The sequence below is a fragment of the Vanessa tameamea genome, chromosome 4 (assembly GCF_037043105.1).
Source record: "Vanessa tameamea isolate UH-Manoa-2023 chromosome 4, ilVanTame1 primary haplotype, whole genome shotgun sequence".
In the NCBI taxonomy this organism is placed as follows: Eukaryota; Metazoa; Arthropoda; class Insecta; order Lepidoptera; family Nymphalidae; genus Vanessa; species Vanessa tameamea.
In genome coordinates this window covers 1,983,197-2,006,661 of record NC_087312.1, presented here as the reverse complement: position 1 = coordinate 2,006,661, position 23,465 = coordinate 1,983,197, and the positions used below count along the sequence as shown (strand labels likewise).

The 23,465-nt window shown below is 32.5% G+C and overlaps 1 protein-coding gene and 1 non-coding gene across 3 annotated transcripts; one reads left to right on the top strand and one right to left on the bottom strand.

The window, feature by feature from the left end:
• Positions 1-290: 290 nt before the first annotated feature.
• On the top strand, positions 291-13,125 carry L(2)gd1 (lethal (2) giant discs 1). 2 transcript variants are annotated; one of them, XM_026632990.2, is made up of 14 exons: positions 291-685; positions 1,236-1,443; positions 2,022-2,238; positions 2,591-2,919; positions 3,177-3,398; positions 5,340-5,431; positions 5,718-5,885; positions 6,194-6,383; positions 6,746-6,884; positions 7,517-7,747; positions 8,173-8,350; positions 9,076-9,227; positions 12,223-12,343; positions 12,986-13,125. In XM_026632990.2, exons 1-14 carry the CDS (start codon positions 641-643, stop codon positions 13,103-13,105), a joined length of 2,412 nt encoding a protein of 803 aa, XP_026488775.2. In that variant the 5' UTR covers positions 291-640; the 3' UTR covers positions 13,106-13,125. The 2 variants fall into 2 exon arrangements, with proteins under 2 accessions (XP_026488775.2, XP_026488777.2); XM_026632992.2 differs by having other exon boundaries at positions 12,253-12,343; positions 12,986-13,124.
• A 2,923-nt stretch (positions 13,126-16,048) lies between these two features.
• On the bottom strand, positions 16,049-16,122 carry Trnai-aau (transfer RNA isoleucine (anticodon AAU)). The gene has a single exon. It is a non-coding gene; the product is annotated as a tRNA-Ile (tRNA).
• Between the last annotated feature and the right edge of the window lie 7,343 nt (positions 16,123-23,465).

Sequence of the window (23,465 nt, the reverse complement as noted above, 5' to 3'; positions counted from 1 at the left end):
TATAACCAATTAAATGTTTTAGTATTTTATATGTATTTAACTTTTTATATTTGCGTTTTTGTATCTTTTAGATTAGCAACATAATGAATATTTGATTTCGTTGTAACCTGTAACCTATTTTTAATTATGTAATGTTTGATAGGTAATAAAACAATGAATTTAAAAGAAAAATAATAATACAATTTCTGTACATACACGTCAAATTGACAAAAAAATATATACAAATAAGTTTCCTCAATACTATACAGATTAGTAAGTACATAGTGAGTACAGACCAGACATTAGACAATCAGACATTGACATTTGACAATGGCAGTTCAACGGAATATTGTTATTTGTGAATAATTTTCCATTTTCCGTTAACTTTTCTGAAATGCGACATTACAATTTACAATATAATCTTGCAAATATAAGATTTTTTTATATACAACGTACATGAATATTATTTTTCTGTTATAATATTGGGGTTTATTCGTTATCTTAAACTCTTTGTTGTGAATACATTACCTAAAACAAACAAGTCACTTGTTTATGTCATTGGTTTTAATATTAAATCCAATATTAAGTATACAGACCTTCTTATTATCGGCTATAACGTTTAAAAACCTTATATTATTACGTATACGTCTTCGAACGAAAAATGTTTAAAAAACCAACTTCAGGCAAGCGAACCAATCTATCTCAGGTGAGTCATTGTGATTGTTGATTAGTAATGTTAGTTCAAAAGATTTCATCCGGTTTCATTTCATAATGGCCTATTTATAGAAGATGAGATGTTTAAATTAAAAATTACAGTATCAATGTTGTTATAAATATCAGATATTAAATTATGTGATAAGCTTAACAGCTGATTTGTATGTAAACAGAACCTGCTGAAACAGAACCTTAACATTTTTTTTGTGCACAAATTTAATTAAAAAAATATGGGTATATACAATAAACAAACAAAATTATTTAAAAAAATTAGCAGTATCTTAAATATTTAGAAAAGCATTTAAAAAAATAATGAATAATGATGCTTATTTTAATAATTTATATAAATGTCTAGATAGACTTTCAAAGCTGAGAATGTGTCAAAAAAAGTGGTCAACTGTTGGTCCCTAAGTACCTGGAAACTATAAAAGTTTTAGTTATTTTATAGAGTGACATTCTATCTAGATATGTAAATAAAAAAGGCTATTTACTATTTTTGGAGTTAAAATGATAGAATATCATGCTAAAGTGTTCCTTTTCAGTTTGGTCTCTTAGATATACCAGATGTGGATGATGCAGATGAACCAATGGATCTATCAGATGATGATGTAGATCTTGAAGCAGAATTGGCAGCTATCAGCGGTGGTAAAAAACCCCGACCCAGAAAACCTGCTCCTACAGCTCCTGCTGACCTAGATGCTATGATAGCAGCTAGTTTGAAAGACATCCCTTCTGATGAAGATGTTTCAGGTTTTCATCTTATTTCGTTATATCATATATAAATATAATTTTCCATTTCATCTTGATCTCCCCCATAGACTTAAAAATAGAGAAGAAAAAAGATTTTCATAAAACATGCTAACATGTTACATATTAAATGTTTAAAAATAATATTACTGTATGAAAAATATAAAATAGTGTTAGGTAATATATAACTAGAATACTAAGAGATTTTTTTTTAGGTTTTATAGAATTTATTTGAATTTGTTCTTTTTGTTCTTCATTCTTTTTTTTTTTTATAAAGGGACCTTTAAAAGTGAATGTTGCTTTAATGTACATATATTGTGTGTTTTTATGTCCTTTTTATTAGATGCAATTATTATGATGATAAACCATTATTACAAAATGGAGTCTTACACAAACTACAAAGTTTGTAATTACATAAAACATGTGATATATCTAATATTTAAAGAATTTTTATTAATTTTTGTGTTTTCTATCAATTTATTCAACAGTCAATATTTAACAGGTTCATTCTCATTAGTTACAACCAGTTTATATCAATTAAAGTAACTAATCTTAAATTATAACCATATTGCTATTTTTAGGTGACGAAGATGACCCAGACCTACTCAATGAATTGCAAGAACTAGCTATAGATGATGAAGAAACTCCTGTGGAGCATCCACGCACTATTCGCCCTGCACCTCCACCGCCTTCCGGCAGTGAGAACAGCACAGTAACACTGCTACAAGAAAGACTATCTAACTATACACTAGCTGAAAAAACGGCCAAGGCAAATGGGGAAAGCAGCCGAGCTAGAAGGTAACTTCCATTTTTATTTGTTTTGCACACTTAAGCACTTATACTAGGTTATAAGTTAAAGTTATTTTATATTGATGTGATTATGTTCATATAATATAATAAGAAACAATGCTACTTCACACAGAGTTCTTGTTTATCGTGTGACAAGTGTGTGATTAAAAGAGCATGCTCTATATTTAATTTCTGTTAAAAGTAAGATTATTAACAAATATTGTAGTTTCATAATTAGTTTCTCTATAAAACATTTTTCATTCGTGCATCTTCATATGGAGGTTTAGAAATAAGTGAGCGTGTGCTACTTACATAGCATGTGCATTTTATGCTTAAATTTGTGTCAAATTTTATTCCTCAGATTCAATCGAGGTATCAAAACTCTGAACGATCTTCTGAAGCAGGCAAAGGCCGGAAGAGCTATCAAGGACGAGGATATACCTCCTCCCGTCAGCATCGGCAAGTCCTCGGACTCTCAACCAGCACCCAGCGCGCCAGCCCCCGCGAGTGACCCCGACCCCGCGCCGCTGCCCCCCCCGCGCTCGTCGTCCGCGCGGCCCGCGCCCCCCGCGCCGCCCGCGCCCTCCGGGCGCGCCCCCTCGCCGCCCGAGCCCAGGGAGCCGCCGCCGCCCCCACCCGTGCTCGATGAGATGGATCCCGCGAAATCTGAAGGGTTACAATTCATTTTGAGTGAGTGTTTCGCCATTATTTGTATACTTGATTTGCTATACAATTATCAAAATAATTCAGATTATAGAGATCATTTGTAGTTAGGTTCTAACTGTGATTTTTATGAATGTCCTGAATTAGGTACCTAAAAATATAGACTACCGAATCTGGTGTACTTGTAAAAAAAAAACAAACAATAACAAAAAGTGTGGAAAACAACAAAATACAAAGACCTGCCTTCAGTTAGGTTATTAAATGATATCAATTTCTGTTTATAGAGCGGCAGGAAGAATTCAAAGCTGCCGCGCTGGCAAGTAAACACGCTGGCGAGAAAACGATGGCGTTAGAATACTTGAAGGTGGTGAAACAGTTCGACATCGTGATCGAGGCATACAAGTCCGGTCAAGATATGGATCTAAACGAACTGCCCACACCGGAGACCATCGCCTCAGCGTTCAGAGACCAGCAGAAGGAAGAGGACCAGACTCAACATTCTGCGGGTGAATAATTTAACTTGTTATAACTGATGGAGATGAAATTCTTAAGTTGTTTTGTTTAAATCTATAAACTAAAGTTTTATTTGTTATAAACATCACTAACAAAAAACGAATACATATATTTACATGATTACATACAATATATAGAAACTATTAATATATAAATATCGATAGGTGTTAATAATAATAATGTTCATCCTACTTTTACATTTAAAGCCTCGATCGATCGTGGTGAATATTCATAACAATTATAGAGCTTGTGAATATCACAGGCCTTTCATTTATCTAATACTAGATTCGCTAAATACGAAGACTACTGTCAATATAATTGCAGAGCATTTTAAACGGTCTTATTAATAAACTTAAGATGATACGATTATTATGTCATAATGACATAATAATAATTAATAATGTATTTGAATGTAACAGTTGAGTGATAGATTAACAAGTGCGAAGGTATTTTATTAAATTAAAAGATTATACAGATTATGTAAAAAAAAAATTCTATGGATTAAAATTGTCATTGAACTTTTTATAAAAATATAGATTATTTATTAAAATGACAATTCACAGGATTTAATAAAAATATATTTATTGACATAATATATGTTGAATTATAATCATATATGTATATATAGGTATGTTAGAGTTTATAAAATCCGTATCAAACGAATGAAAATTACAAGTGAATTATGACAAAATTAATAAATGTGACAACAAAAGAATTTACATGGCAACACATCTCAGTGAGTCATAAGTTTCACATAAATATAATTATTCCAAGATATTAAAGTTTACTTCTTTTACGACCACCTAAACACTATTTTTAAAATATACATTAAAGCGGCAACTTTCGAAGTTAGTATATTTTACTCCAAGTAAAAATTATAGATTGTTACAATCGAATGGTGTTGCCTGTAAATATAATGCTTATTTCAGTTTCGCAATATTAGTATACATTATTTGTCGGCTGATCTATGCCTATAGCCTATTTTTGGGACGCATGACTTTGGTGATTATATGTATTTTAAGTGGTATATAACTATATAATTACTTGTATGTATTTATAACTGTACTCTGAAATGTTTAAAGTATTATATTAGGTTTCAGTTATATTTATAAATAATAAAAAAGAGGGGGAAGAGGGAATATAGTACACAGTAAACAGTAGCACTTTTTAAGTTAAAACAATTTTGCAAGTAATAAAATATTTGTTGAAATACTATATGCTTATGTACTTGAACAGCATAGAATTATAATTACGAAATTATCGCAAGAACGCACGACTTACTGTTTTGCACAGAGAACCAATAGGCTTTGTGAAATCGATTCAATTATGCCAAATGCATTTTATACAAGCTGCTTAATTCGATTAAATTTTAAGATGAAAAATATCAAATCACGGACAACCGCAATCTGTTTGTCCTTATAGAAGAAAATTAATAGCGTAACTAAATATTGCACAATCCACTCACGAGATCCCTCCTACCTGGCCCTTCTCTATCCGATGCTGCAATGTATCTTCATTCGACCTTTTGTGTGACTTCACTTCCCCCCGGGGAACCCCCCCACCAATAGCAACAGTTCCTCTACACGATTCAACTATGTACTGTCATTCGTGTTTTTTTATTCGTGTGATGTTTTATGTAATTGGTGTGTTAAATAAATAAATAATAACAATTTGTGTTTTTTACTTTATACTAATTACATAAGTAAGTTGCTATCTGCTTATATGACTTTTTCAATCTATTATATCTATGTCAGTGCCTTATGGGACTTAAAAGAGACGTAACATTTTCTATTTGATTTATTGACAATGAAAGAAAAAGCTCACATTTTAAATTACTAAGCACTGCTTCAGGTGGCTCAATCCACCTGTCTTCTTGGTAAATAATTCTTTGTCAAATTTTGGTGATAAGAAAATCGTGGCTATATATATTACAGAACCAGCACCAGAGCCAGTCCCTGAACCAGCTGGATTGATAACGGCTTCCACTGTTGATGAGGCTCTGCGACAGAGGCTTGCATGTTTCCAGGTAGACAATTTTACATAGAATATTTGAATCTTTAATGAGTGAACGAATTTGATACTTAATAATAAATAATTATTACATTGAATACTTGTGTAGCAATGAAAAAAAAAGTACTTCAGGTACGTTTGACAAAACAAATTTTTAAATGACATATAAATGATTGGTTTTTTTTTTTTTTGAAATTTCAAACGAACGAGATTAGCAAAGGTAGTTAGTGAAAACACCAGGCTCATAATAAATATATAATCATAAACTGAGTTTGTTTAATACTCTCTCTTCTAAACGAAAGCAACAAGAATCGAAAGCGAAGGAAGACGGGAACACTTCAAAAGCTCGTCGAATGGGAAGAATCGTGAAGCAATACCAGGACGCTATCAAACTTCATAATGCAGGGAGACCCATACCCGTGGATGAACTCCCTACTCCCAATGGGTACGCACCCATACCGACGGAGGGGGTAAGTACTTATATTATCATAGCAGTCCATTATTCATGACTCACTGATACGTGTTGCCATCAGCGTTGCAGAACTATCGATAGTTTGACTATCGATAGTGTCGATAGTTTTGGACTATCGATATGCAACACTAGTTTCCATGTAAAATATGATTTTATTGACTACCAACTGGTATATATAATCTTAGACAATTATAAAAAAAAAACGTGTTTCAATTAATTCAAAATAAATAGACGTTGACTTAGGAGGCTGTTGGGTATATAAATAAAATAAATAATATATAATTTACAAGGTGTATATTATTACAGTCTCACGCATCGCCGAGTAAACCGGCACCGGCAGCTCCGGCTCCATCGCCAGCTCCGGCATCAGTGCCGGCGTCTCCGGCCGCCGAGGCTCGTCCGTCTGGGCAGTCGACCCGCTATCAGAAGCAGCTGGCCCTGTTGCTGCATCGACAGAAGCAATTCAAGGAGGCTGCTATAATGGCAAAGAAGGATGGTCAGTGATGAAGTTTTACTTCTTCGATGTAATTAAAAATAGATTTTAATTGTATACAAATAATTACAATGTATTAGCATTCACTGATAAATTAAACAATCACAATTTAAATTTGTAATAAAATATATATTATAAAATAAGTTAAGATCGTAATTGCCGGCTTAGCGAGCAACTTCATCATGTAATTTTCTTGTCATGTAATGTTTTCACGTCATGTGTGCGCGCATAGGTTTTTTTTTTCATAACCCGCCAAAAATCGCCAACAGGCAATATCATTCGTTTTACATACAGATAGAAGAAAAAATAACAATGAATATATTATTAAGACATCTTAAGAGATATTACATGGAATATGTCAACAGGCGACATAGAGCAGGCGAAGGAGTACTTGCGAACCGCGAAGGGCTTCGACTCCGTCATAGAGGCCGCTCGCGGAGGCCTCGCCGTGGACTTCAAGTCGCTGCCCTTGCCGCCCACCGACAAGAAACGGATCGAGGACACGTGAGTCAAATTCTACCTTCAATCCTATACAAGCTGATGGTGAGTTGTCTTTTCTAACCACGAAACTGACATTTTGGATGTACTTGCAAATATTTCATATATTGATCTTCGAAACTGCATCGGCATATTCGCAAACTATTTTAGAAGCAGTTCATAATAAGAAACCTAACTGAACATTACACTCATAATTTAAATTAAAAAAAAAAGAACATGAACAATGAGATAAAAGAACCTTAACTAATTTCATTCATTCAAAGCTCTTTGAGTTACCATTCCAATATTTATAGTATAATACTAGCTGTGCCCGCGACTTCGTGCGCGTTTGAATTTAATAAAAAAACGTGACTTTATTATTATTTTACATATAATTCTAAAATAAAAGTACCCTAAGTTACTCCTCATTACATCAGCTATCTGCCAGTGAAAGTCCCGTCAAAATCGGTCCAGCCGTTCCAGAGATGCCGGAACAAACAGACAGACAGACAAAAAATGTAAAAAATGTTATTTAGGTATATGTACCGTGTCTACATACATATGCATTTAGTAAAACGCGGTTATTTTAATATTACAAACAGACACACCAATTTTATTATGTGTATAGATATATTTAGTGAGATAATCAAAATTTCCAGCTTCGACGTGATATCAAACGAAGATTGCGGTCCACCAGACGACTCTGCCATCAGCTTCGACGATGAAGATGTAATGACTCGCCTCCACCAGCAGCTAACGAGCCAGCTAAAGCTCTGCCTGACCAACAGAGACCACTACAAGGCGATGGGAAATATCGCTGAGAGCAATCGCTTCGAGCATCTCGCTGTCACTGTCAAACAGGACTTAGACGTCGTGAAAGTGGCCAAGAGGTATGGGATAATCGACTCTATGGTTCTTGGGTTAAAATTTATTTTAACTTTTCTGTACCGTTGGATATATGTGTGTAAGAATGTGGCACTAAAATACTTTTAAATATATGCCCTATTCCCATCTAAGTAGGAGTCAAGATAAACAAACCTTATATTTACGTGTTCCATGTGATTTGCTAATAACTCATCAATGTTTGTGAACTACTAATAGTTCTTGATTAATATATCTTTATTTATAATCCAATATTTATTTATTTTAATTTATTTAGTTCCAAATTTCAAGGTTATTCAGGTTCTCGACCAAACATATCGCGGTAATTCGATGACCAGTGTTTCATATTTTGCCTTTGTGCTTTAATTGTTTAAATAGACTATAGATCATACTTTTAATTTTAATATAATAATTTGATATATCAATATTTCAGCCTAGGTGAAAACCCGCCGAAATTCCATTACGAGAACCGTAAGTTTTCGGTAATACAATGCAATACAGACCTTAACGAGAACGATTTAGAGCTGACAATCGTGCGCGGGATAGCGTACAACGTTCCCAACCCTAAAGAGGTGGACACATATGTGAAGTTCGAATTTCCATATCCGCAAGTAAGTTATATTCCAGTGGTTTTTCATGTACTTAATTTGTGTTTATAATTCATCTCGTGCTCGGCGGTGAAGCAAATCATCGTGAGGAAACCTGCATGTGTCTAATTTCAACGAAGTTCTGCCATATGTGTATCTACCAAACGTGGTGCGAGCAGAGTGGTGGAATATGTTCCAAACCTTCTCCTCAAAAGGAGAGGGGAGTCCTTAGCTCAGCAGTGGGAAATTTATAGGCTGTTAATGTTGTTAATTGACATGTGTTCGTATGGAAAAATGTGAAAAGATTATAAGATTGGTATGATAGGCAGACTGGCAAATGGGCCTCGTGATGGTAAGTTGTAACTACTGCCCATGGAGACTGACGCTATCAGAAATATTAAATATTAAAATAAATCTTGGGTAGTGACCCTTGCGCACGGGCATCGTGTACCTACAGAGGTACACTATCTCACTCGTCCTTTAAACCGGAACTGACAATACTTAATATTACCGTTTGACATTAGAATAATAATAGACGAGTGGATGGTGCCTACCTAAGCGAGCTTGAAACAATTACCGAAACTTAGGTACACAAGGCACTACGCTTAAGCTAGTAATTAGTACAAAGGGCTTGTTAATCGTCTGATGGTTCCTTGGCTTGGCTTAGTAAAAAAATACTAGTTGTAACTTTTTGTTACATCAAATTGGATTGTATGAATGTTACTCATAAAACGCCTAACAATTTCCAGGAAACTCCAGTATCGGATAGGACACAGCTGATCAAGGACACAAACAGCCCGCAGTACTCAGCTGTCTTCAATTTGGCCATACAGCGGAGTGCGAGGTCCTGCTTGAGGGTGTTCAAGCGACATGGCATTAAATTTGAAGTTTACTCCAGGGGGTAAGATAACTTCTAATTCATTTAAACTAGCACACACGGACCATGCTCAAAAGTATACACTCAAAATGTAAGTTAATTTTTAAATAAGTGTTTGGAATATATCATAGTAAAAAGTAAATTTTGTCTATGTCAAAATGTCATTGTTTTTCATTGGATAGTATTATGTATACTATACTGGCTATGCTAGAGTAGACTACGCCGGGAACTCTGTCACTAACAATCGGTATATAGTATAAAAAGTAACTAAACATGTGGATCATAAAAAAATAAGCCCCAGCGAATCGTCATATTACTGGAATGTGTAGAACCGGACAGAGAGTCAGTAGTTACTCTAGAATATATAATAATTTCGGTTAATGTTTTATTATGTTATTTAGTTATGATTTGACTGTTTTGTCATTTCTATTTATAATAAAAATACATATTATATACCTGTTACTGCGACCCTACATTCATGTACTGATAGAAAAATAAAAAAATACGGTAGTAAACGACGATTTCGAGATTTGACCTGATATTGCAGTCACGTTTTGAATTTTATGTTTACATAGAAAGATTAATATTTGTTTTACTAGCGCTTTAGGATCACTAATCATTGTTTATAAGAGCCTAAGAATTGTTGACGTGTTAACTTGAAAATAGTTTGTGTAAACAGTCATTTTTCTCATACATCAAATCTCTATGTTTTAATTGTACGTTGAAATGTTGTATAAATGTTTGAATGCTCTTCTAGGAAGGATGTCGTATTGATAGCTCATCGAATTCCAGTCTGAATATTTAAAGGGATAACTTTGAAATGTATAAAAATATATATTAATTATGTCTTTAGTTGTGCATCTTATGTATGAGTATTTATATAAATCTATCAAATATGTCTTTATGATGATGGGGATGTCGTCCGGCCGGTTTCGGTCACGGCGTCCAAACTCTAAGACCAGCCAGCTATGCAGGACATATTGTGCACGAGTGTATACGCAAACACAGGGACTCTCTGTTCCCTCACAGTCATGATCCGATGGGACGGCAAATCCGACACGACTGGAAAGAGTTCAGATGCAGATCTTCCTGAGGCACAGATATGAGGGAGTGTACATTCTTCCAATTTCCAGACCTCTGTTATTGAGAATTTTTCGATAGAAATACTCAATAACTTTCTATCGGCCCGACCTGGAGCTTAAATCCAGAACCTCGGGTTCTTCGGTCTTATAACAATTTACTAAACTAACGAGGTGGTCAACTATAAAATGTTTTGTCCAACCAAGTTGAGGGAATATCTTTTTGGAATTTGCAAGAGATTAATTTAATTCTGATTTCAAATTAACTGGTAAAAGTAAAAAAACAAAAGTTTTATAATTATGTCTAGACTACTATTTTTGTTGTAAAAATTCGTATCATTTATTCGAATCTACTATTTCTCTACTGCGGGATTAGGGTGACGAAAAAAACATAAAATATTCTACTAACTAATTGTATATAAGTCGACAATTTTAAGTTTTGGTTTGTACTAATTTGTACTATGATTTCAAAATTACATATTGTTGTAGATGTATAACGTTAGAGCATGAAACCTGGCATGGAATAATCACTCCCTTTTTAACTATATTTGTATAGACTATAAATGTTTCCGCTTAAAATTGTTTCTGAATTTTGTTGTTTTTTTATCTTTAGTAGAATTTAACTTGTAGAAGTCAACATATTTAAGTAATATAGAAGGAAAACATATTCTCTAGGCAGTTTCAACTTTGTGTTCTTAATGATATGGGTACATGATATGGGCCATATTACTCGCCTATGTAGCCCACACCAGATATTTAGAGAAGGCTAGATACCGCATGTTCTTTAGATAGTATAAAAACCGAGCGTGTCCTCTTTTATACGTACGGTGACGTCACCCCAGCGATACTTGAACATCGTTTAAAATCAATTACAGCTATTTGAGCAACAAAATTGCTTACCAATTGCAGGTAACTCGATTTACTAACTTAGAAGAGTTTTTACAGTTTATAACGGTACGAATACACGCACACATCTAGCTTATTCTAAATCTGTGAGACTACAGACCACAGGCCTGTGACGCCTAGGTTCTATGACAGATCTCTCGTCTGTTATGGTTAACTCTGATAAATTATTTATTCGTAATAAATCATTTTGTGGATTAAAATCTAGCGTTATACGACTAAATTGAAAATAGCTTGTCAAATATGGGCAAGCATAATCGTCTAAAGTCATCTCACGTTCGGTTGTGAAATATCTTCCATGTAATCGCTATTAAAAAGTGTTGTACAAACTCCATATTTTTTCTACTACTTTGGAACTCTCTGCGGAGCAGTTAAAAAAGTTCAAGTTATTCGTTGGTCTGCTTTTTGGTATAAATGTCTATGGATGTTATCATACAATGTTATCAACTGTATTTTTTCCAGTGTCTATGTATGTAATTTTTATTTAGTCTGTATTATAAATGTGCCGTGCATTAGATAGCCAGAGGGTAGAAATAAATACAAAATCTGTACATTTTATGCATATTTACAATGGAGATGCTTATGTGCTATCTGGAATGTTCGCAACTTTGTATATAACTTTAACGTCTAGTATCAGTCTAGTGTTATGGGATTCTCCGTTTTTTTAATTATATAATAAATGATATTATAATTGGATTGGTCATTTTACACCAAACAATTCGTTATCATTATAAAATTTATGAATTAAATATCATAAACATTTCTATTGTTATTAAATAATCTTGAGATTATTACAATTATGGCAAATATATAATAAGTGTCATATGGCCAATCCTTTTAAAAATCATACGTCGGCGCCACACATTCCAAGTCCAGCCCAGATAAAATTTTAAGAAATGTCTAGCGCCGGTCTATTTTTTCACATTACATTTCACTCACATTTCCTAGTACCTCATAGATCACGTAGCGCGTATGTTAATGCATGTGGCGTGTCGTATGTGGTATTTGTGGGTGGTAGCTTGGGTGGTGTGTGGCAGGTGTTGCAGCTCTAGCTCGTTGTGTTGCAGCGGATGGTTCAGCAAAGACACGCTGCTGGGGACCGTCACCGTCAAGTTGGCACCGCTGGAGACGCAGGTCACCATTCACGAGGCGTTCCCAGTGAGATGTTTTTTTAATTATATGTTATTAATTTTACCAAGATATTGCCTAATATTGTTGGAAATTAACAAGATGTCAAAAATGTGTTATAATTTAAGCAACATTAAAAGGTATAAAATTACAAATGGTAAGGGAAAACTAAATTATGTTTAAATGGTACTTACTTGGACTAAATCGGAATACTGTAGTACTGAGTATGTATATGTTCTGGAGCTCAGAATCCTATCCTGTCGATAGAAAAAGTATGCTTTCCTTCTCATATATTATACTTAAGAAGATAATACGTCTATGAACATAATTTTGTACTGCTTAATTATTTGCTTAGTTTTCTCCTCTCCAGTTAACACTTAGTATAACAAGATGGCGGAAGTCACTATACGGTTTTCATCGATAAACAGAGTGATTCGAGAGGAAAGTTAATATGTATTATACATGCGTATCATACAAGAGAAAAGTTTTAACTTTCCTAGTCAGAAAATCTTTTTTTGTATGGTAGTTCTTCGATCTAAAAGTCGGGCCCTTACTGGAGCCGCGCGAAGACGAAACGAATAGGTAGCACCATATAAATGTAGTTTAGTCATAGCTTAATACACAATTTTGGTCGAACGAAGAGCCTCTAAGCGTGTGTGCCCGCGCCCGCAGCTGATGGACGGGCGGCGCGCGGCGGGCGGCGCGCTGGAGCTGCGCCTGCGCGTGCGCGCGCCGCTGCTGCAGCAGCTCGTGCTGCACTCCGCCCACCGCTGGCTCGTCGTCGACGCCTGAGCCTCGCCGCCGCTGTCCTATATCTAGTATGGGTGTGTTCATTTATATTTGTCACTTGTAAATATGTATTTAAAATTATTAAAAAATGTATATATATAAAATTTGAAGCAATTGGTGATATGAAAAACATATTATTTTTATATTTGTAATGGATCTGTGTATGTATAAATACCCTTATAATTAAGTTTTTTTTTTTAAATAATTTGATAATTGTTTTTAAGTCTAATATTTTTATTGCATTTCTTCAAATTATAGTAACTTAATATATAAGTTAGAGACAGCTATGTAAAAATTAGGATCAACATGTTTTTAATTTAAATTATAAAAAGATAAAAATAATTCGGTGGCCCCGTTCTATAAGAATTAAAGGACAATTTTGAGTACAATGCAAACCTAATTTTGAAATTTGCTAAATCATTTAAAAAATAATAGCTCTATTTACGCTAAAACGGCATTAGTAGTGAATCTAATCTCGCATTAAAATTGCGTAGTTTTCTTTATAAAATATGAAATATAACAAGGAAATTAATAAATATATATTATTAAATATATTTTCTCGAATCGCAAGCACGACGCGACGCTGGATCCCCCATTTTCGGAATTAGTTTCCCTAGTATAAGCTTAACATTACTATTAATAATAATATTACATATAAAGATGCATATGTTATATGTTCATTTAGTATGTTGTTTTTATTGTGATTACCAAAGTATTTATTGATATAGGCCCTTTTAACACTAGGCCACTAAATTGAGCTTGAGTTATCTTTGTAAAATATGCAGTTTCATTTAAAATATGAGATACATATACATATTATAATATATTTAACATAACATGGGTATGGTTATGTTTGATTAAATAACAATTTAAATCAAATTAAATTTCATTTCACGAATATTGTGTTATGAAACTTTTAAAAATAAGAATTACAAAAAGTGATTTAGAGTTTATATATTAAGAGAGTAATGGTTTATGGAGTAAAAAAAACGCAGATTCGATTCTGACCCCCTGGGTTATTGTCCCCTAGAACAAACTTTAAGCTTAGTCATTATGCCCCCCCCCCCTCGCACAAGCTTTAAGCTTAATTCATTAATGTGAGGTGTTGCTACTAATTTAAAAAATGCCCAGTCATATTTCTTTTATATGTTAGTATTTTATAACTCATAAGTTTGAATAATTAGGTAGAATTAATTACAGATTGAATAAATGAAGATGCAAATTATAACGGATTTTTCGTTTTAATTCAAATTCTCATAATTTTTAATTGCAAAATATCCACACTGTTTGTAAATCATTATAATAATAGTTTATTAGCTTAAAGTGCCTATTTGCTTATGTTGTGGTTGTAGATATTGTTAATTTAATTACCAAATATAAAATATATGTATGTTGAGAATGAAAAGTTGAAGTTTTATTACATCCCTCTCTATCTATTGTATTAAAAGACGAAATAATAACATCAGTCTCTCTCTTTCTTGCTTTATCTCTCGTATATATATACTTTAATTAAATACAAAAAAATATTTATTATAAACTAAAAATCATTAATAGAAATTGACAAGAGTTTACAGTTCGTGCAAAATAATTTAAAATTGATTCTTAAAAGTATGTATTGATATTAGCTTGGATTATCCCTTTCATTAGAAGGTTTGAAGCATATTCCATCACGCTGCTCCAATGTGGGTTGGTGGAATACACATGTGGCAGAATTTCGTTGAAATTAGACAAATGCAGGTTTCCTCACGATGTTTTCCTTCAGCACCGAGCACGAGAGGAATTATAAACACAAATTAAGCTCATGAAAATTCAGTGGTGCTTGCCTGGGTTTGAACCCGAAATCATCGGTTAAGATGTACGCAATCTAACCACTGGGCCCTCTCGGATCAATAAACAATATTTGATTGGCATATTGTATTTTTCAATCAATCGTTACCATCGGCTTGAATGCATTTTACTTTATCCTATTGATAAGACCTAGCACTATATATTGTACGTTAAAAAAAAAAAAAGTTTAATTCTTTACCCTGGGTTGTGTCAATGATATATGTGAAGGCACATTTTAATTTATTTATAAATGAAGAAAATATATATAATTTTAGATCAAAGATTTTACAGAACATAAACATGAAAATAAAAATCATGTCATTAATAGTTATCTGTGAACTAAATTTAATCTGTATGTCCTTTTTTCCAGTAGGAACTTATATAACAAGCGACAGCAAATTTGACTTTGGTTGGAAATATAAATTCTACTAAGTATAACCAAAGCTAATTAATACATACACTAAAGTTTAAAAGGTAAATTAATAATAACACAATCAGTCTAATGTTTGTCTAACGTGTCGCGCTGATAACAATAAACAATTATTTATCTGCCTAATTCATTTCTATCGTGTCACCTATGCTAGAGGTGCTGTCCTTCAAAGAGTTAATATATATATTTTTTTTAAACGTGCGTGAGCAAAGGCGTTACTCACCAAGCGTTAATTAAAAAAGATTGGTAAATTAATGTTGATACACAAAAATGTAGCTAAAAAATATTTTCATGAGGTCATTGGTTCATAGTAACGAATTAATATAATACATACAGAACAAGTTTCATTTAAAAACTTATTAAGTTCGCCTTGACATTGACACATTACCGGTAGTTATTTTAATGAGGAAATTAATTTGAATTTTGATAATTTAGAGGCCAATGGCGCGAAAAACAGTTAGTGTCGTGACATTTTATAGATTTTTTCTTATTATGACGTTGAATTATTATATTTTAATATTGTGATAAATAATATCAAAAATATTGATCAAAATTATGAGATCGTCTTTGATTTCACAAATTACTGTATTTCGTTTTCCGTTCTACAAAATTAATATAAGTTTTTAAAATATATTGTACGAAGCAAAAAAAAAATTGAAATTACATTAAAAAAATCGAAAAAAGCAGCGTGGCCCATGAGGGGATCGAACCCGCGACCTTCGCGTTATTAGCACGACGCTCTAACCAACTGAGCTAATGGGCCATTGGAAAAGTTTTCGAAAATGTCAATCGTGTGTATCTTAATAATGAAAACCTCATTTAATTTTATTTATCTTGTAACCCTATAATTTATATTTGTTAATTGTCGTGAGCTGTAAAGATGTACAAGAAAATAGATTCCTTAATTTTAAATAAGTTGTCATTGCATAATTATAGGTACATTTTTATTGGCGAAAAACTTGTGTCTGTTATTTTATAACTGATAAATACCAGCTACATATATAGTCTAGTTAATGTAAGTATGGGAACAAAGGAGGTGTTATGTCTTATTCACCAAACCATTGGAGCATCGCGATGGAGTAAGTTCTTACATTGCCTTCAAAAGTAAGAAGGGCCTTAAGCTTTGCAGTGGGATACTTACAGGTGTTACTTAAATTTTCACGGCTTATTTTATTCTAAATACGAAGCATTAACTATATTACTTTTTAAAATTGACGTAATTGAAAAATAATACCTTAATAAGGTTTTATGAAAATTCCAAAAATACTGGCATGTAACATTCACGCAAAAAATAAACGTATTTTTTTATGTTACTAGATAAATATGTTTATACTAAGTACTTCAAAAACTTAAAAAAAAAATGATCAATAAAAATTTTGTTTTGTGAAATGAGTAATTTAATAAAATAAGATTTTTCAAAATATGTTGCATATCCGCCATTGCTAAAATATTTCATTTTTGATGTAGTTTGTAATAATGAAATTTGTAGACGATAAAAACAACTACAACGACTGGGTATTTGACTAAAATTTTATTATCTACAGTCCAAACCCAATAAGTACCTAACTGTATATATTTATTATTACAAAATCTTTTCTAAATCCATCTTACATCAACATCTCCAACGAGGTACTTTACACAAGCGAAATAGCTTGAGATACCAAGTGATTACGATGAATTGTTTGAAATTAATTCAGATGTTGACGTCAGAGTCACGCGACGACACCGACACGGGACGACTGCCTGTGGCACGTCGCACGTGGGCTTCGCGAAATATAATATTATGCATTATCCAACTAATATTACGAGAAGGTATTTTTCTTTTGTTGGTTTGCTTAAATTCTTATAAAAACTTTGTACTTTATAACAATACAAGTTGTTACCCGCGGCTTTGCCCGCGTATAATATGAATATATATATTTACTAAAAAAATAAACTTAAAATGTTACGTTAATGAAATACTTTTTTGTATCCCACATTAGTGTGTATTTCAACCCTTAGGGTAGAATATCCAGAAATGCTTAAATACGTATCAAATCATTTTTAATCGGTAGCCCATAAACAAAATTTCATGCTTCTAACTTCAAAATGACGGGATGAGAAAAAAATGTTTATTGTGGGTTATCTTTAAGAGATAGACACATACCAACGCGGACTTTTTTGTAGACATTTTTGAGGTGCACAATTCTGTAGTACATTAGAAATTTTTAAAATTATCAGTGTTACTTAACTATATTGTCTATGTTTTATATACAAAAACCTTCCTCCCGAATCACTCTATCTATTAAAAAAAAACCGCATCAAAATCCGTTGCGTAGTTTTAAAAGATTTAAGCGTACAAAGGGACATAGGGACAGAGAAAGCGACTCTGTTTTATACTATGTAAAGACTAACATATTTTTCAAATTTTATTATTTTAGATCAGAAGTACTGTACTTTTTTCGTATTAAATATTATATATGTTTTATGTAAAGTTTTGACGTCATGGAAGTCACGCGACGAGACGGATGCGAGACGACTGCTAGTGACGGGCTACACATGCGTGCGACATTCGCTATAATCGAACATGTGAAGCTTACACATTTTCGATTACATACTTCGTTTATAGATATGTAGATACCTATATTATATTATAACAGTTATGTATTCGTGCTACGATTAAGATTATATTTAAATTATAACGAGTTTTAAATACGTCTAAAATTTTTTTTTTTTTTTCATTTTGTTTATTTTTAAACACTTAACATCAAGTTGTCCACCTAAATATACTGTAATAACAAGTCTCATTTATGTAGAAACTCAGTCGAAGACTTTACACTCGTCATTAGCAGGGTGTCTAAGATTTTGTGAACCTTCAGATTACACTGACGTAATCACCCTTCTAACTGAAGATCTACAAAGTAGGTATTGATATTTAGCGGCCGTATAACTGATAAGTAGTAGGCATCCTTCTACCATCGGTAAACATTACATTTTGTAAGTATGCGGACACTCATTGTTAAACATTATCTGGTCAATTTTGGAAGCAATTTTTCAACAAACGACGGACGAGCATATGTGCCACCTGATGATAAGTGGTCACCACCGCCCAGAGACATTAGCGCTATAAGAAATATTAACCACACCTTACATAGTAATCTGCTACCAACCTTACGAGCTAAGATGTTATGTCCCTTGTGTCTGTAGTTACATTATCTCAATCACCCTTCAAATCAGAACACAATAATACTAAGTATTGCTGTTTAGCGATAGAATATTTATGATGAGTGGTTGGTACCTACCCAGATTTGCAAAAAGCAATACCTTCAAATTTAGATTATGTTCTTCGTGTTATAGTTGTTTTGACTAAATGTAAGGCATTTTTAGACATTTATTTTATCTCTACGGTACAAAGATTAGACAGTACACATGGATATAGAATTTTCTGGCGCCACCCAAAACAGTAGCGGACAAAGTCCAGATCGAAATAGATGTTAATATTGTCTGCCAAGAACACGTCTAATTTAATCTGCTACGTTTATAAAAATAAACAAACATTTTTGTCTAGAAATCTTGTGACAACATTTAAATGATGTCACATATTACTCTTTGCCTGTGTCATTTAGGAAGAAGTGTGACGTATTCAGTGGTAGTGCAAAGGTAATTTTGCTTCGTAAATATGTGACAGATTCAAGCAAGGTTACACAGAAGGTTATTAAATAACCTTATTGAATTTAAAGATTCACGTGCGATATTCGATACAATTATTAAAATTTCAATTCCAGCTTTGTTATAATGGAATACTATCGAGCGTAGTATTTTATTAATTTGTAAAGATAAAGTAATTAACCAAGGCGTTACATAAAATATTAAATTTAATCAAAGTATTTTTGAACACAAAAATACTACCTATCCATTGAAATTAATTTATATTATCTAATATAGGAGAGTATAATCATAAGACTTGTGACTACCTTAAAGGTAAGAAAAAAATGCAGATGAATATTCCATTAAATATAAAGTTAAAGTAACAATATTTCAAAGCTAAGCACATAACGCTACAAATCATTGTTGCCATAATAGAAACACTGCGGCATGACGCCTTAAAAAGTAGTCGTTATGACGTATCAAGGGTTAAGGAACTTGGAACAACGTGTTCAACGATACTAAAGAAATATACTAATGCAAATATATTATTTTACATATATTGTGCATGTAGAACCGGCGGAAACCGGTTTCGTTGGCGCGTCGCCGACCCCGCCTTACTCGAGGATTTAGCAATGTTTTGAATTCGTATATTACGAAAATTATGCCAAGTTTTTATACGTTGCCTAAATGGTTGTTGTAATCATTTAATAAAAATGTATTTGATTGTAGTGATACTTTGTGTTATTTTTGAATGTGTTTTTTGTTAAATAATTTGTATGTTAAACATGTAGTCGTTATTTTATTAGGTTGTTTTATTTTAAGCTTGGCGAGTTTTTAATAACTCCCATTGATAGTCTCGGGACCCATCTGACTTTTCCCGAATGCGACGAAGAAAAAAAATTAAGTAAACAAATAGACTTAAGAGATTACTGAACTTTTTTGTTTACAGAAAAAAAACATCCCTCTTATATTAGACACTATTCGGTCAATAATTTTCAATTTTTTTTTCATAACCTACTCTATAGCACAAAACAAATACATTTCTAGCCATTCGATGTAGGCTGTGTGTTGCCATATTAGAATTTAATTAATTACTCAATAAAAATTTAAATATTACAAATTTATATTTACACTATTGTTACATTATATATGAACTAAGTACTTACAATATACTATGATAAATCAATTAAAAAAATCAAGTTTTAGGTATTGCCATACCTAAATCTTTTTGTGTCTGTCTGGGTTATGATAGATAGAATCACACTGAAACTGAACAAAAAAAAGTTTAGAATATATATAGTTGAAAGTTAACGCAGGTTCAATTAACAAAACAAAGGTGTCACATTTATTTTTATCAACGATCTAGGGTCCAGGAATGAGGGTCTTTCATTGGCTAATATTCCAGACGCGAAGCGACCGACTGACGTCACAGGAGCCGAGGTCAAAGTCGAGAAAGGTTATTAGGGATATAAAGTGTACTAGAAAACTATACATTTAGTGGTAAAAAAAGATTACTATATGTAAAATATTTTATTTATAATAGGATTATTGGCGAGTTTGTAGATACTAAAGTAATAATAGTATAGAATATATAGCATAGTGTATGACGACCAATGCTATATATTATATTGCGTCTGTGGCCCCGCAGTGGACTTATAATATAACAGTTTACTTTTTGTAATAAAATATATAGGAATATAGGACAGAATGACAATTGTCAAGGAATATACTAATATTTGCCCTTCCGGATAGAGCTTTTGTTCGGAGCGCAGACGACAATAGTAGAAAGGGTGAGAATCAAACCGGCACTCGCACTGCTAAGCCCATATACCGTTGAACTAGTGACACTTGAAATTAATTACAAGTATAGATACATTGTATAATTTCAAATGTGTTTATATTTTAGCCCTCTTGTGTAAATGCCACCCACCCATTCATCATAAATTCTACTGCACAGCAGCATTACGGATTAAGGGGTGAGTGAGCCCATGTGACTACAGGCAAAAGGGACATAACATTTTAGTTTCCAAAGTTGAAAGTTTAATATTTCATAATGTGTGTTAACCGCTTATCATTGGCCTCTAAGCCCGTCCGCCTACCTATGTAATAAAAAAAATTAAAAATAATAATGACGTCACCATATTCGACCGATCGATCAGTGGCGCATTGGCGAATGATTATTATTTACTCTGTCTATGGGCGGTGATGACTACTTACCATCAGGTGACCTATTTGCCCTAACCTAACCATATTATAAAAAAAAAACTTAAAGGACATGTTTATAAGTAGAAGAGCTCATGATCCAGCTGTGGGTATTTATGGCGGTAACTACCTTTCTGTGTTACAAATGTGTGGAAATTGTAAAATTTACAGTATGCACGCCATACGTTTTATTTTTATTAACATTCATACAAAAGTCATAAAAACTAAACATAATCTTCATATATATTAATAGCGTAGGTCGAATTTTGTTTTGACGATAACTGCACTTAAAAAATCGGTTATGGTCTCATTTTGAACAGCTCTAGCCGTAGTTGTGCAGAAATTTAAAGAGGATACTTGATTGAAATTTACTAAATTCTTACAATTTAACAAATAATTAATTTTAGATAACGGAAAAAAGTTACTGGCCAGTTAGAGAGTACCACGGCTGTATAAAAAAAAATGGAAAACGTAAATATAATTAAAATAAATTGTTTTCGACAAACTCCAATTCTAACGGAACTGATGTATAATATTCGACATTAAAAAAATCATTTAAAAAATTTCATAATTTTGGCGCCAAATGTGATTTGCAGTTTACAATGAAAGGAAATCTAAATAAAAACTGTCATAGGTTTTGTAATTTATAAAAAATCTTTTAAATTAATCGCGTTAATTAATTAATTTATTTATTTAGTTTCGTGGAAGACCCACTAGTGTAAATAAACATCGCTACAGGCATTTTAAAAAAAGAGCAACGTACCATACGTTACTATTAAATTGTAAAGAAAGATAAAAATATTTTTTAATTATATTTTTTACAATTTATAATTTAAATCGTATTTAATAACAATATACTTCTTTGACAGTATGTGAAGTAAGCTCGCCCGCTGAAGGCGTTGACGTCACGGGTCGACGAATAGAGGCAAAGGTCGGAAAAGGTCACGGTAGGGGTTACTACATGCTACGTTTGAACTCTCAGTTAAAGTTAACTATTACCTTGTGTTTTTTAATGTAAATACTATAAACTCAGTTAAAATTTAAACATGTTATTAATATTTTCTATGAAACGTCTAAGAATCGCATCGACATTAAAACATACAATATCCTTTGTTTGCATTTCATAAATATTTTCCAATCATCATGATAATTGTGTTCGTTCATTATCAATGTATCAACGGTTTAGGTACTGAATTCTACGAAAGTAATCTGAAAAATAAACTCAAAAATAATTTACTACTACTGCTACTACAACTACAACAACAACAACAACAACTACTACTACTACTACTACTAAAATCTAGGTAGTATGTATCTTCTATATCAATATCAAAGCTGCAAGAAAGTAGTTTTAAAAAGGCATTTTTAGGCTTTAGTTTTTACGTCAAGGAATTTCAGTAAAAATTAAACGTAAGAGTAATTATCTACTGAGTTTAAACAATAATAAAAATTCAAAATACTCCGGTCAATTTAAATTGTCACTGTCCTTTATTTTTTATAATTCTCAGTATTCCTTCAATATTAATTATCTGTTGTAATGCCAAAGTATACTGAAACAATATAAATTTAGATTAGGCGAATCCAAATAAAATTTTATTTATTATCCTCAAAATATTGTCATGAAATAAAAAAGTGGGAGGAGGCGACCCAATTCTCTTGTCACAAGACGTGGGTGTTGAAGAAAATACCATTTAAAAAGTCGCGGATGAGGAGACGTGTAAAAGACACTTAAATTTGTCCTTTACAATTTTATTTAAATACAAAATATCTATATAATTTATATATAACTATCATACACATCAATTAGTGAAATTGCCTAAATAATGGTGAAAACCGCATCAAAATCCATAGTATTGTTTAGAAGAAGTTAGCGAACAAACTGATAGACGTGAAAGCGACTTCACGTTATAATATTTGCATATTGAAGTTGAATCACAATTAGTAATCAAGGTAGAAGATGCTCTTATACTGACAAATTTGACTGGATTTTATATACATTGGTTGGGTTATATGCGTTGGGATTTTTTTCTGAGAAGCGGTTGGCTCTACAAGAAAATTGTATTGAACTTCTCAAGGACTACAGTTTCTGTAGGAAATAATTCCTTTAAGATCAGTATTTGTTACAATAAACTTGAGAAACATAAAATATTTGTTTTCAGATTTGACATTAAAAATGAAATTTACGCGGATTCGAAATTTCAAGGAAAAATGCCGTATATGGCCTTTTCTGAATTACAGCTACTACAATAATATTAATTCGCCTTACAGAAAGCGGCA